This window comes from Myxine glutinosa, chromosome 8 (genome assembly GCF_964187855.1).
Source record: "Myxine glutinosa chromosome 8, kmMyxGlut1.1, whole genome shotgun sequence".
In the NCBI taxonomy this organism is placed as follows: Eukaryota; Metazoa; Chordata; class Myxini; order Myxiniformes; family Myxinidae; genus Myxine; species Myxine glutinosa.
In genome coordinates this window covers 63,366,427-63,382,697 of record NC_136268.1, presented here as the reverse complement: position 1 = coordinate 63,382,697, position 16,271 = coordinate 63,366,427, and the positions used below count along the sequence as shown (strand labels likewise).

General features: G+C 40.8%; 2 protein-coding genes across 4 annotated transcripts in view; one reads left to right on the top strand and one right to left on the bottom strand.

Annotated features, from left to right (window-relative positions):
- Nucleotides 1–5,183: 5,183 nt before the first annotated feature.
- LOC137432540 (transmembrane protein 126A-like) lies at nt 5,184–15,797 on the top strand. The gene is made up of 6 exons (XM_068124568.2): nt 5,184–5,324; nt 7,435–7,590; nt 8,300–8,493; nt 8,686–8,800; nt 15,359–15,413; nt 15,503–15,797. The coding sequence occupies exons 2-6, from the start codon at nt 7,478–7,480 to the stop codon at nt 15,623–15,625; spliced, it is 600 nt and encodes a 199-aa protein (XP_067980669.1). The 5' UTR covers nt 5,184–5,324; nt 7,435–7,477; the 3' UTR covers nt 15,626–15,797.
- Nucleotides 14,709–16,271, bottom strand: part of MED17 (mediator complex subunit 17) — a 33,560-nt gene continuing 31,997 nt past the window's right edge. For all 3 annotated transcript variants that reach the window (XM_078783336.1, XM_068124561.2, XM_078783337.1), the window contains exon 12: nt 14,709–16,133. In XM_078783336.1, coding sequence (XP_078639462.1) covers nt 15,928–16,133 — 206 coding nt within the window. In that variant the 3' untranslated portion in view covers nt 14,709–15,927. The remainder of the gene's footprint in view (nt 16,134–16,271) is intronic.

Genomic DNA, 16,271 nt, shown 5'->3' with positions numbered 1-16,271 from the left:
AGTGCCGAAGGGATGTGGGAATAACAACCACACGAGAATCCCACAATACAGTATCGTCTTCCACAGAAAGTTTGAGTCTTGTAGTGATAAGGACGAATCATGTCCTCTGGATTCTCCTTCCACCCATGTTTTGTGAAATGAAGTACCTTGCTGAGAACTGGATCCTTGTTTGTTTCCGCCACGGCGACAACAGCTTTCCCGATCTCATCATTTTTCATCAAAAGTACTTTAACAGTCACTTATTCTTAATCAATAACCAGACCAGTAAGTCTGGTAATAATCAATAACCAGGAAGTTTGAATCGCTTGACTAGTTTGGTTTTTATTCACTGAGAATGATGCAACTTATTTGGGAGAATGCAGATACACATTGTTGTTTTCTGCAAAATCTTTGTAAAGTTTAATCAACTGGTTGACATATGTGGGAAAATTACGCACCCAGACCAGGAATCGAACCGAGGTCCTCTGGAAAATTCTGGAAAGCCAGAACCAGTGCTCTGCCGTCTGAGCTATCTGGGTGACCCTGACTGAGCATGCAATTTTCCCAAACATATGATTGCCACTCTCTTTCCATGAATGCTTCCAGGGCACTCGCTGCCAACCATTAAGAGGGTTGCAGACAGATCTTGTGCGACCTTCAGGAATATTTGGGGGACAGAGCACAGAGAGAGCTGGGGGTGCAAGGCCGGAGAGGAGTCGGTAGAATACAGAAAGACCACCAACCTGCCTGCGGTGAGTGAGTGAAAGGCTCTCGGAGTTAGCTTCATCGCAGGAGATTCCAATGATTCTGAAAGCTTTGGTTTCAACAGCATGAAGACGAGCTAGGTGTGAGGCAGGAGCACCAGCCCAGAGGGGAGGGCAGTATTCCATTGAGCTGCGGATGAAAGCCTTGTATGTGGTGAGGAGCTCAGGTGTGCCAAGGAAGGACTTCTCACGACGGGGGATTCCCAGTCGGCGATTGGCTTTGGAGGCCAGCTTTGACCTCAAGTATACTTGGTGGTTGAATCCAGTGACCAGATATGCAAGTCCTCTTCAAATTTCAATCAATCGGATGAAAATTGAGGATTTTAGAAATTTAGCAAAGTTGGTGACCTTTGGCCTATGTTGACCTTTTGAACTATTGACCCTAAAACAATAGGCTTCTTGCTTTTGACCAACTCTACCATTTGGTGAAGTTTCGTGAAGATCGGTTGAAAATTGTGACCTGTCGGCCGGTGACAAACAGACAAACAGAACCACAAACGCAACCGACCAATATACTTGAAAAATCTTCGATTTTGCAAGTAACAACAAAAACAATGATAATATTGCAAAGCATTTATTTTACAAAGCTCAAGGCAGGGGGTTCTTCCCCACAAAAGGGATCAGATAGGACAGCGGAATGTGAATTATTTTATTAATCGTAAATTATGCTATCTTGGAATAGACGGCGCTTGTGTTTCTGAATGAAAATGTCACACACATCATGTGGGGATAGGGTGAAGTCATGGTGCATGTTCATGAGGGCCAGAGATGCCATCCGACTTTCTCCCATGGAATATCTCAGGTAGGTCTTCAGACGACGCAGGCAAGAAAATGAGCGTTCGGCCTCACAGGAGCCTACAGGGAGGGTGCATCCAATATGGAGTAGGACTTTGATGGATGGAAATTCGTCTCCATCTACTGCGCAGAAACAATCCATGAATGTGCTTGGAAGCGTGTGTTGGGCTTCCTTCTCCAAAACATCTGCCAGTCTCTAAGCTCATTTATCAGTCCTGTGGGATGTTCCATGTCGTTTTTCCAACGCAATAGCTTCTGATGTAGGGCTGGAATGTCGCAGGTATCGGAGATTATTGCAGATGGCATCAGCAGCAACAGATCACTACCTTCCCGATTTTCAGCACAGAATCGGGTGTCCATTTCCTGGCTGAGGTGGTCGAGAAATGGGATGTACATGTTTCTGAGGTAGAAGAGTAAGGGAGTCATGGCGGCAATGTTTGGACGATGGATTTGTCGTTTTACAACTCTCGGCATTGTGACATCACCTCCGACAGATTCTATCATGGCCTCAGCGTGATCGAACCAAAGAGAGAATTCAGTTTCAGCATTTGACCGTAGTTGAGTGAGCGTGTCCTTATTGTCGTCAATCATAGAGTATGCCTCCAGCACATCCATATAGAGTATGCGTCCAGCACATCCATATAGAGTATACCTCCAGCACATCCATATAGAGTATGCGTCCAGCACATCCATATAGAGTATGCCTCCAGCACATCCATATAGAGTATGCCTCCAGCTCCAGCACATCCATATAGAGTATGCCTCCAGCACATCCATATAGAGTATGCGTCCAGTACATCCATATAGAGTATGCGTCCAGCACATCCATATAGAGTATACCTCCAGCACATCCATATAGAGTATGCGTCCAGCACATCCATATAGAGTATGCCTCCAACACATCCATATAGAGTATGCCTCCAACACATCCATATAGAGTATGCGTCCAGCACATCCATATAGAGTATGCCTCCAACACATCCATATAGAGTATACCTCCAGCACATCCATATAGAGTATGCGTCCAGCACATCCATATAGAGTATGCCTCCAGCACATCCATATAGAGTATACCTCCAGCACATCCATATAGAGTATGCGTCCAGCACATCCATATAGAGTATGCGTCCAGCACATCCATATCGAGTATGCCTCCAGCACATCCATATCGAGTATGCCTCCAGCACATCCATATAGAGTATGCGTCCAGCACATCCATATAGAGTATGCGTCCAGCACATCCATATAGAGTATACCTCCAGCACATCCATATCGAGTATGCGTCCAGCACATCCATATAGAGTATGCGTCCAGCACATCCATATAGAGTATGCGTCCAGCACATCCATATCGAGTATGCCTCCAGCACATCCATATAGAGTATACCTCCAGCACATCCATATAGAGTATGCGTCCAGCACATCCATATAGAGTATGCCTCCAGCACATCCATATCGAGTATGCCTCCAGCACATCCATATAGAGTATGCCTCCAGCACATCCATATAGAGTATGCCTCCAGCACATCCATATAGAGTATGCGTCCAGCACATCCATATAGAGTATGCCTCCAGCTCCAGCACATCCATGCTAGAGTCCCTGTATAAAGAGAGTTGCGCCATGCGCTGACCCGAGATTTCTGGTCACGTGATTTCGTGGCGCCATTTTGTGTCTAACTTCACCGTGCGTGAACGTCAGCTTGGTACGGGAATGTTGTTTATTGCCAAACAAAATGACTGGTTGTTCTGCTTTTGGTTGTTCAAACCAATCTGGGAAATATAAGATGTATAGATTTCCAAGTGATAAAGTCAGAAATATGGAAAAGAAATATGTCAGAATAATAATAAAAATAATAAAGTCAGAAATATATATATATAAAAATATATAAATATATATAAATATATATAAATATAAATATAAATATATAAAAATAAATATATATTATATAAAATAATATATTATAAAATATATTATATTTTTATTATATATATTATATATATTATTATAATATATATAATATATATATATTATATATATTATTATATATATATTATTATATATATAATAATATATATATTATTATTATATAATATATATATATATATATAATATATAATATAATAATATATATATAATATTAATATATATATATATAATATAATATATAATTATATAATAATATATAATATATATATACATATATATATATAATATATATTATTATATATATTATTATATATATATAATATATATTATTATATATATATATAATATATATAAATATTATATATATTATATATATTATATATATTATTATATATATTATATATATATATATATATATATATATTATATATATATTATATATATTAAAATAATAATATATTATATAAAAAATATATAAAATATTATATAATTTTATAAAATATATAAAAAATATAAATATATAAAAAAAATATATAAATATATAAATATAAAAATATATATAAATAATAAAATAAAAATTATAAATAATAAAAAAATAACAAAATAATAATAAGTCAGAAATATGGCAATACCACGTACAGAATTTGTTTTAAGTGTGTTAGACTATATGTCGGCTGGAAGTCCTACACCGGAATTGCTCTCGGCACCCTTTAAAAAATATTGGATATGCCCACACTCCTTTCTAAAAGTTATTAAAATTCAGAGAACGACAGCATGGTTTGTCTTACTTATAATGTTAGCTCTTATATGCAGTGTTGGCTTGTAATATGCATTGCCATACCACTTTTAATATCACCACACAGCTCTTTTTCACGGCAACAGCTGAGTTTTTGACAAAACAAATATCACCTGTATGTAATAATAAGACTAAATATGTGTAGTAAATTTTTTTTTAGCAGGTTTAGAATATATCACCCCATATCGCGAATGTACATGTATATCTAATCCAACACACTTAGACACAAAATGGCGTCCAAATTTGAGTTGACACAACTCTCTATATACAGGGACTCTAATCCATGCCATTGCGTTGAAGGGGGAGGGGAGGGGGGAGGTGCGCACTCCGTGGACTCCCCCCTAGATCCGCCACTGGATCACTTACTAACGTGACGTCATCACAAGGCTCCTCTATAGAGCGACGTTTTGTTTTTCCTTTATCGGATCGCTCTCCATTCGATAGCACCGGAACAAGCTCGTGTGAGACTGAGACTGGTCAATTCCCATGTGTACCGGAAGTTGAGTTTATCTGAAAACTGAAAGCCGTCTACGCTGGTGTAAGTGTGTAACTATAACATCATCCTTGGAGTGAACAATATCAATCAATATACATATTATAATTCACACCTGGCATGGAAATAAAATATCGTTTTGTATTATTAAATATATAGGTGAAGGCGAGACTACCGGAAGTAAGCTGTAACATCTGCCCTTTTGCGATTTGTTTTCAACGTATCCAATCACGTGACTGTTGTCGCGAAGGGTGCACTAACCGGAAGTTACGTATTCCGCGGGCGCCCATACGCCTTAACCTAATATGATTTATTCTTAAACGACATACATATTTATTATTTGTATCAATCGAATGAAGGTGATTGAAGATACAATAGGGAAAAGGGAAATATTTAAATTAACTTTAACATCGAATGACGAAAGGGATATACTGTACAGTATACAGAAACAACAACAACACACTGTACCACCAAGCTCTGAATTACCGCTGGGTCAGGGCGAAGGAGAGTGAATGCAAAGAGGAAGAACGATAATTTTGAAGTAACAGTGGCGGCGTGACGCTTGTAGAAGGTTTGTGTTTTTATTTTTGACATTTTGTTATTTTGTAACAAATTGTTGTATTTGCTATTATGTATTTGAATGGGTCCTGTTTGTTTTCCGTATCGATTGCATTACACAACAGTAATTGATCAAAGCACGCGGCTTGTTAGTTGTTTTAAAATGTAGTTACTGGTGAGTTATCCCGGATACGGCACGAGATTTGTTAAAAGATTAACGAAACAAATTTACATCGTGTCTTGTACTGATGCAAAGGTTTAAATTTTCGAAAAGTATTCTGAATGTCGCTGTCGCGTACACCGAGGTACGCGAGACCAATAGGAAGCGACGAATCGCGAGCTTGACGAACATCAACTGATGTGCATTGATGGACGAGGTGCATACGTATTATATCGACGGACGTGCATTGATGGATGAGGAGCATACGTATATCGATGGACGAGGTGCATACGTATTATAATTATATCGACGTATGTGCATTGATGGACGATGTGCATACGTATTATATCGACGGACGTGCATTGACGGACGAAGTGCATAGTATTATATCGACGGACGTGCATTGACGGACAAAGTGCATAGTATTATATCGACGGACGTGCATTGACGGACGAGGTGCATACGTATTATATCGACGGACGTGCATTGACGAACGAGGTGCATACGTATTATATCGATGGACGTGCATTGATGAACGAGGTGCAGACGTATTATATCGACGGACGTGCATTGATGGACGAGGTGCATACTTATTATATCGACGGACGTGCATTGACGCACGAGGTGCATACGCATTATAATCGACGGATGTACATTGACGGATGAGGTGCATACATAATATAAGTCTCCCTCTCTCTGTCTGGCAGTCAAACAAAAGAGAATATCATTCCAAACAGGAAATGTAGTTTTTGGAACGACACAAAGTAATAGGCATGAATAACTAACGTGTTCGATAAGGTGGTGTAAAAGACACTGCATCAATGGCGGTAACATTTTGATGTAATCGTGTGTACGTGTGCATGTGCACATGTGCCGTAACTCTTACCGTTTGAGCTTTTGTCATCAAATATTCAACAAAGCTTTATTATGAGAATATAGAGAAAAATTTTGGAAATGCGGTCAAAAGGTCAGCATCACACATCATCAATTTTCATGCAATTGACCCAAACCTTTTAGAATTTGCATATTGGGTCACCTAATTAGTTCACCAATCAAAAGCTTGAAGCCGATATTTTTATTTTTTAGATCAAAAGGTCAAAGTTGCATAAAATAATCAATTTTCATCTGATTGACTTGAAATTTAAGCAGGGTGTGCATATTGGGTCACCGAGGCCTATTGCTTTTGAGGTCAAAGTCACCTAAAATCGTCAATTTCGCTGAAAAAGAAGTCTGAATACAAATCGGACACTTGCAGACTACACAAATCGGAATATTTGCAGACTACAAAATGCAACGCCCGTCACCGACGTGACGGGCGTTGCATTTTCAGATGCTTTCTTCTTTTATTTCAATTGAGTTTAGCAGTACTTTGGCAAAATTGTACGCCCTCTCGACCAATCAGATTTTCCACTCGAGGGGGAACTTCGAGATTCCTCTTGCAATAAAGACCCATGTCCTTTTTCTCAAGACTGAGGTAAGTTGTTCTTTTAACTGTGTAGTCCGCAATGTATGAACTGAACTCGACTTCCGTTGCAGATTCGTTATGGAAGCCTTCTCACTCCTCCTGTACACAAATTGTGAAATTGGTTGTCATTTGTTATTCACATTGCACTAGCAAGTTGTCCATGTCCGCGCGGGATTTAAAACGGGGTAGGGATGGAGATGGCAAAAATGCAAATGCCGTCTTCTGTCATCAGATCGAGCCGGCAAGCTGCGAGCAACAATTCACATTTATTGCCACATCTGATGCAATTCAAATGCTCTAATGGCAGCTAGGTGCTCCATTAAAAACGGTTTCTTCGTTATATGAAGTATTTTGATGCCGAGGGCCCATAATAAAAATGTTCTCGGTGTCAAAGCCAGTGACCAATTGCAAATTAATAGTGGGATGCATTCACCAAAAAAAATCAAAATCAAAATTCCAGGAAACGTTGATGTCCTTTTGCACCATCTCTGTTTGCAGGAAGTTGTAATAACAGAGCATCCATTGGTGAAGCTCCGTGGCTATGAATGTTAATATGGAGGACGAAGAGGAGAAAAGACAGCTTGCGGTTATTCCACGTTCAATGTACATACGTATTATGCGGAACAACATGGCACATCTACCTTCCTTGGACCAGTGAGCATGAATTATAATTTCCTATTTGTTCCTCATCGTTGCTGCTTTTGAATGTCTGTTTTGTTTGCACAATTATGTGATGATAAAAAATAAGGAGACTGAACCTCTTTTAGTGGCTGACCATGGAAACTGCCATGTGGGTTAGTTTGACAATCCTTCTGGAATGACAGAATGAGACTTTGCTTCGCCAGGATTGAAGGACATGTTCCATTTCGGTATATCGGTATATAAGCAATTCCAGATTAGAGAGCGACACAGCTGCAGTCTGTCGAACAGTGGGTTGGTGTACTGTACGACACAAATGGGACTCGTCTCCAAAAACTAAGAGGGTTTTCGAAGGCATCAGATAAGTCATTTATATAGATTAGGAACAAACCTAGGCTGAACACTACCTTGGAGAACTCCAGCTCGAGGTGGCTGTGGGACATGCAGGTGGCTGTGGGACACACGATGCTGTGGGACATGCAGGTGGCTGTGGGACACACGATGCTGTGGGAGATGCACTGGGGGGTGGCTGCGGGACATGGTATTATTTTGACAATTACGTTCTCTAATAAGAGGTCTTTGCATGGGTTTGTGGATGCATCCCTCCCTCCACCCCCTTAAGAAAAGGGGTCATATATTTTGGTGGAAGTACAATTTCCTTGCTGCTTATAATTGTGTAATGTTGTTTATGATGAGTAATGTGACATAGCATTTTCTCTTTCAGGAATGTGTTTGGTTATGCACATCTAATATCAGGGGCTCTGGCTGGAAGCATAGGCCTTTGGTCCAACAGCATGTTCCGTACCGCTCTCAATGTGACTCCGCTTCCCATTATCTCCAACTTATCATGCATTATCATCCCCTTTTTCACGACTTCAATCTTCTATTTGGGAATCATCACGGAACCCTTGATTGCAGGTACTGGTCGAGGTTTTTCCTGGGCGGTGACATTTTTCTGCCACTTATCCAAAATGGATGGTATAAATGAGGAGCGTCTTTTGCTAATGGAACCAATATTTGCAGACTACAAGTGAACCATTTGTTTTTATTTTGTATCATGAACTAATTTTATATCGGTAAGGTACATTTTATGATTGTGGTCATTTATAGGAGATCTCAAATGCTCGATCTGCACGGGAATGAGAGGAGCAATCACCGGGTCATTGATTGGTGGGGCATATCCTGTGATGCTGGCAGCAGTCACTACTAGCATGCTTGCCCACAGGTGAGTTACCATTGTGAATTAAATTTTGAAAGACAGTAAAGCAGTAACAGTAAATATTTTCACAGGATCTTCAGCAGTCATTAGTGAAGCTTGTGGAGGATAATTCCAACTGTTTGCATTAGCAATACAAATAAACCCAAATGTTTGTTTATCCTGAACTATATGGCTCGAGGGTACTACCAACGAGTATTCCAGAACTTCAGATTAAAGCAAAAAAATTCCAGGACTGTAGGCTAGACTCGTTGGTAATGTGACATATTTGCTTTTTTGCAAATTTGGAATTTTTTTTGCTTTGATCTGAAGTTCTGGAAAAGTGGGTCAGAATTCGACAAAATGACATTTTTATGTTTGTAATATTTGCGTCTGTTTTTTTGTTTTCTATCATTACATAATGGTCAAAGTGCATGGGTATGGCATGTAAAAACTAGAGCAATGCGACTGTCGCCAATATGCCTCCGCATAGTCCCACAACGAGTAGATGCCCTCGTTTACTGTCCTAACATGTTTGATTTGAAATACTTCAGCTGTTTTCAAGTATCACATTTTCACCAGCCATGACATGTTTCACATTGATCGGTGAAGCAGTTTCAGAGAAGGGATTTTTTTGAAATATCGGCTTTCAAGCTAATATGGCTGCCATACCACGTGACATATGACCTTAAAAAATGTACACTCTGCATATGTATGGGTAGTAGATCACGTTTGTGAAGTTTCGTGTTGAACAGTTATGGTTCGTTTTTCTATCCAAGATGGCTGCCAAACCATGTGACCTACGACAATCATTTTCAAACTATATGCAACAATGGTGTTAATGATATTTGTAAAATTTCACATCGATAGGGTAAGCAGTTTCAGAAATTGTTTAATATTTTCCTTCAATCCAATATGGCTGCCACACCATGTGACCAATGATGTTTTCGTGATTATCTTTTAATCGCCATGCCTAATCAATGACACACAAAGTTTCGAGTCAATCGATTTGGTGGGTTGGGAGATGTTTTTTAAAGGTTTTAGGTTTAATCCAATATGGCTGCCAAACCATGTGACCAATGATGTCATAAATTTAATATTTCAATATAAATGTGTCAAAGATCATGTGCATGCAATTTGATTTTTAGGATCAGGAATTCAATTAAAACAGTTTTGGCTGGTATACCACTTCACCTATGATGTCATTATCATACTTTTGTTCCCCATTGGGAGTACTTGACAATGTGCCAAATTTAAAAATTTTCCATTCAGCGGTTTCTGATAAAGAATTATTTAATTATTTGTGTTTAATCCAAGATGGCTGCCATACAACGTGACCTATGACGTCACAATTATCATTAAAAACATTCTGCATGGGTGTCAGTCCTACCCTGAAAGTTTCGTCTCAATTGGACATGTGGTTGCTGAGGAAAACTAGGTTTAGCCCACACGGACAGACGAACAACCCGAAAACATAATGCCTCCGTGTTATCAATGACGTTCCACCTTTGCGAAGGGAAGCATAAAAAAACAAGAAAATAGATAGATATGCCTATCAATGAGAATGAGTCAATGGATATGCCTCCACCCATATGTCAACCTACTGTTATGTTTGATCTCGATTAAAGATCACATGAGAGAAGTAGAAGAGACAACACAAGATACTTGTAGAGTTATCGTCTATAAAAATACAGTTAAAGGACATATAACCTTTGCATTACAGTCTGTACTTGTCAAGTTTGGTTGGAATCCCTTCAGTGGTTAAGAAATTATTGTGGTAACAAAATGGTAAAGAGCACATGAGCATGTCCATCATAAAAAGTAGAAAACAGAGCACGACTAAAATCCATTGAAAAGCCTCCACCTACGATTGTCGTCAAAGAGAAAAGTTAAAGCGCGTTAACTCCGCGTTTAGCGTTAAAGCGTTTAGCGTTAAAGCGTTTAGCGTTAAAGCGTTAAAGTAGCTCCGCGTTAAAGTAGCTCCGCTACATCTCCGCTACAGTAGCTCCGCTCCGCTCCGCTACAGTAGCAAGTAGCTCCGCTACAGCTCCGCTACCGCTACGTTAAAGTAGCTCCGCGTTAAAGTTTAACTCCGCGTTAAAGAGAGAAAGATGTAGATATAGATGAAAGAGACAACACAAGATACTTATATAATTCATGTTATGGTCAGCAAACATATTTTCAAAAGCACATGAAATTTGATCTTTTGAACCCAAAATGCAATCAGTTGATCTTTGCATCACATCCTATTCTTGTACCAAATTTTGTTGAAATTCCTTCAGCAGTTCATAAGTTATCGTGCTTTTACCTGGTATTTATTCCACCTGTACCGCCAAGATGTGGTTGCCTGCCAAGATGTTAACAAGGAAATTAGTTGCCCGACAAAAATTTGGTTGCCATGGGACGTTGGGCAGGCAATTTTACAGGCACAGTCTCCACGTCAACGCTGTGCTCTGTGGAATGATCAATTTCTTTATTTTCGGTTTTTATTTGTGATAACCATGGCTCCGAAGAGGAAAAATGGGTCTGGTAGTGAACAAAGTGCAAAAACGGCGAGGAAAGTGATGTCTGATGCAGATATCAACGCTTCATCATCATTATGCGAGAGTTAAGTTTAATGCCCTTTAAAATTTTCATATTTATTTGTGCGTGTCCTTTTTGTATACGAGTGTCATTTGTTACTCAAAATAGTGCCCAAAAAGAAACGAGCTTGGGGAGCAATGTTTTCTTTTACTCTGCACGAAAGCATCACTACCGTAAACCGCTCCAGTACATGACGCGTGTCTCTATAGGCGAGAGGACTGAGGATGGAACCTAACCACTTTTTCCCATTGGCCCCTGGTTTCATTTTACGCAAGTTTTCCAGGAACCTAGCCCCTGCGTAAATCAAGTGTTTACTGTATATGGAAACCAACAACATACATTTGTAACGCTTGACAAACTCCAACGCGTGGGGGTTAAACAGGAAAGGGTTAATGGTAATGAGCCGACATTCTCTGTAGACTTGGTTTCTCTTACTGATGCCTAATTACAAAACAACACAACAACATGCATTTTAAGGCCATTTTCCCTGCTAGAGCGGGGGTTAGCCTTGCGGGCCCCATGACAATCTTCTCCATTTTGCCCTATTTTCTGCATCTCCCCTTGTTAACCCCCTTGCCCGCATTTCTTTTTCCACCACCTTCAGCCAAGTCTTTCTCGGTCTTCCCCGTCCTCTACTTCCTTCAACATTCATTTCCATCACTCTTCTCAACCAGTCACTTTCATCCTTCCTCGACACATGACCAAACCATCTCAACCTGTTCCTCTTCACAGCATCAATCACAGGCTCTATTCCCATCATCTTTCGCAATTCATCATATATCGTCCTCTCTCTGTCAACGACACTCCGCACATCCACCAAACTATTCGCATTTCCACCCTTTGTTGCTGCTCTACGTTCATTACCCATCTCGCTCCCATAAATCATGACACTTCTCACACATGCAGCATACACCTTTCCCTTCAGCTTCGACGACACTCCCTTCCTCGTCAGCACGTCACTCAGTTCCCGAAACTTCTTCCAAGCACATCTCACTCCAGCAACCGTTGCTGAATCTGATCCGCCTTCTCCATTCAGCATGTCTCCTAGGTAGCAAAATGTTTTCACACCTTCCAGCTTCATGCCGTCTCCAAGATCTAACTTAACATTTCCTCCATCTGCAGCTCCCCCTGTGCACACACTTGAATGTAGCTGCCACACTCGTTAATGACCCTCTCAAACCACTACATTTTTGATGAACCCACTCAGCGCACATTGTACATTGAATGGAGTTCACTCCGACACCCTTCCTGCACACAGCACATGGCCATTTCCCAGTTCTTTCCACCTCACCACATGCTTTACCACTTGCCATCACCTTCGTCTTTCCGATATTCACCTTCAGACTTCACCTTCAGAAGTCCTTGGTGTCCTTGTGTTTTATACTTCTCCCACCCCCCCCCCCCCCTACCCCCTTCCCACGCCTCCTCCCCCCAAGCCCTCTCCCTCCCACACATCTCCCTGCTCTCAAATATTGTGTTTGTGTGCTTCCCCTTCTCTCCCCATCTTGTCTTCCGCTCCCTCTTTTTATATATTTTGTTTGTCTGGTTGATTTGTTTGTGAAGTAAATGTTAGCTCTTTCACGAGCCTCGATTCAGTATACAAAAAAAGAAAAAAAAAGAAGACCTTTTCCTCCATACATTCCTTCCACTCGTTCATCTTCTCCTTCAGTCCATCCATACTTTCTGCAATCAACACCAGATCATCTGCATACAACAACTCCCACGGTAAACCCTCCTTTACGTTCCGAGCCAGCACCTCCATCACAGCTACAAATAGTAGTGGACTTCGTACCGAACCCTGATGCACTCCCACCTTCACCTCCAACTCACCACTGTTCCCGTCCTTCATCCTTACAGCTGTGCGCGCTCTTTCATACATTGCCATCACTACTCTGATCAACCATTCCTCCACTTCTAACTTCCTCAATGCCCATGTCACTACTTCACGTCGAACCCTGTCAAATGCTTTCGGCAGATCAATAAACCCATGAAACAACTTCTTCCTCTTCTCCATGTACTTCTCCTGCAACTGCCTTGCAATAAAAAGCGTGTCTGTCGTTCCTCTTCCTGGCATAAATCCAAACTGCATTTCGTCGATCTTCACTTTCTTCCTTATCCTCCTCTCCAACACCCTTTCCAATACCTTCATTCCATGCTCCAATAACTTTATCGCTCAGTACAAGCCACACTCCAGAGGGTCACCTTTCCCCTTGAATAGAGGGACGAGGGTACTCAGTTCCCAATCCACTGGAATGCGGCCTTCTTTCACCACCAGATTACAGATCTCTGTCATTCTCTTCACACCCCAACTTCCCGCTGCCTTCAACATATCTCCCACAACTCCTGTCGGCCCTCCTGCTTTTCTACTCTTCATTGCTTTTATCGCTTCCTCAACTTCCTACTTGGTTATCTTCTCTGCCGGTCCTAAAACTGGGTCACTCATGTTGCCATCCCATTCATTCTCTGCATTCAACAGCATTTCCATATATCTTTTCCATCTTCCTTTAATTCCATCTGGGTCCACAACGATTTGTCCCACTTCATCCTTCAAGCAACTCACCTCTTTCGCTATCTGAAATCCCTAATTGAGACAGACAAATCAAGACCAGGTTGAAAAGAAGTTATTGGAAGCACGAAGGAAAGTAGTGGCACAAGAGCATGATGGTGCACTGGAAGCAGGTTTCCACGTTTGCCAAAACTAGAAAGGAAAAGTGTGTGAAGATGAGGTCAGGCAATGAGGTGGTGTTTCCTGTTTGTTCTTGGTAGTAAAATGAGTGAATCAAGTGCTTGCATCTATAGCTATCACTGCTTTTCAACCTGGTTTTGTTTTCTGACTGATTGACAGAACGAAAGCAACAAAGGCTGGAAAGGGTGGAAATGTGAATGGTTCGGTGGATGTGTGGAGTATCGTTGAGAGAGAGGAAGACAAATGATGAATTGCGAAAGATGATGGGAATAGAGCCTGTGATGGATGCTGTGAAGAGAAACAGGTTGAGATGGTTTGGTCATGTGTTGAGGAAGGATGAAAGTGACTGGTTGAGAAGAGTGATGGAAATGAATGTAGAAGGAAGTGGAGGACGGGGAACACCGAGAAAGACTTGGCTAAAGATGGTCGAAGAAGAAATGCGGGCAAGGGAGTTAACAAGGGGAGATGTAGAAAATAGGTCAAAATGGAGAACATTGTCATGGGGACCGCAAGGCTAACCCCCGCTCTTGCAGGGAAAATGGCCTTAAAATGCCTGTTGTTGTTGTTGTTGTTGTTGTTGTATTGACAATTTTAAAATGTCGTTGAGCAAGTAAGGCGTACAGTGGTATAGCGAAGGAAAATAAAAATAATGAGTAAAAGGAGGAGTAATTGGCAGTTTTTGACTTCATCAAAAATTTTATTATCAAACCTTACAATTATAAGAAATCCTATTTTGGCATTAAATGCTCAATTGTTGATCGGAATATTTAGTTTTATTACTAAAACCAAAAGAATGCACACATCTCCAAGCTGTCTAGCCTGAGTTTGCATCTCAGGCCAGCTATAAACTGCCATTCCGTTGTTTCACAGGTCCAGTGATTCAATGTGTGTACCGTCTCTCGGATGGACATTAAATGGGCATCCCGTCTGCTGGTATTAGTTGGACGTTAAAGATCCCACGGTATCTTTCACAGAGTGGGCAAGCTATCGCCGGCATCATGGCCAATTATAAATTCCTGTCCTAACCTCGGTTGGGCCTGGCCAGCCGGTTCGTGAAAGACTTGGGCCGAGCTTCTCCCAGCCAACCCCACAATAACGTGGGAATAATGATGACTGTTAAAGAAGAAAATTACATAAGCCAAAAAAGGCCAATTGGTTGTCCACTCGATTTATATATTGGGCTGTCATCTTGTTTGTGATTAAATAGTTTTGTCTACATACTCTGCAGAGGATAAATTAAAGGCTTAAACGAAACCTTTGATTGCTGTTATTAAACAACACTCCATGGAAACAATGTTGATTAATCCTCTCCCGTGCAGGTATCAAAGTGCACCGGTTCCAAGCCCACGGAATGCATTGCCATTTTGGTTGAAGGTAACAAACTCTTATTTGAGATGTTTGGGGGAAGAGGAGGAGGTGCGAGAGGCTTAAAACACTAACCATCTGCCATGTATTGGTTGCAGATATCACGGCCGGTGGTAGGAAGGCTGTGGCCTTTGTTGAGCCTGCAAGTTTTGTACAACTTCACCAGCAGCTCATGGCAGCATTCCATCTATCTCAAGCTGCACGAGCTGGGCAGCAGTTGATGGGATACAATTTTCCATACCAACCGACTTGATCTTCATTTTGAGATGACAACTGTCATTGTGAAAGCCAGGCCACAGATAATAATGGAAAGTACTGCACAATGTGCACTGATTTGTATTACACAAAAGGTATGTCAACTCGGATCTCTTTACAATAAAAGTGTTGTTTTAAGGCCGACTGAAAAATGTGTGGTAAGGTATGCAATTTAAGTAGGCCAAAAAAAAATGACAGGCCTCAAGTCATTATAAATAAACAATTACAAGACATCAGGAAAATAATTTCTTTGGTGTACGGTATAGCCCTAGCTCCGTGAAGTGGCAGCCATGAGATGTTCCATCTTATTCACAAAGTTGCGTCCTTCCATGGCACTCCAGTGTACCTCACGGAATGTGCTGCTCAGTTGCAGCCATTTTGCTTCTTGCATAACATCACTACGGGGTGGTTCTTTGACCTGGCTCCGAGGAAATTGTACCACGACATGTGTGCCGCTCTCTGGTCCAATTCGTACTGATATTTGGGAACAAAAGAAAAAGGCATAGATGGAGATGGACATCCGAGCAAGGCAGGCGTTGGTTGCATTTTGTATACTTGATGTTGCTTCATTAGAAAAAGTAAAAATAATAAATAATAAATTCTCGCCTGGTG

Excerpts from the sequence above, each read along its gene's own strand:
- LOC137432540 (XM_068124568.2), top strand. The coding sequence starts at position 7,478 with ATGAATGTTAATATGGAGGACGAAGAGGAGAAAAGACAGCTTGCGGTT. Across the intron at positions 8,801-15,358 it reads ACTAGCATGCTTGCCCACAG|GTATCAAAGTGCACCGGTTC; the intron begins GTGAGTTACCAT and ends TCTCCCGTGCAG. Across the intron at positions 15,414-15,502 it reads CATTGCCATTTTGGTTGAAG|ATATCACGGCCGGTGGTAGG; the intron begins GTAACAAACTCT and ends TATTGGTTGCAG.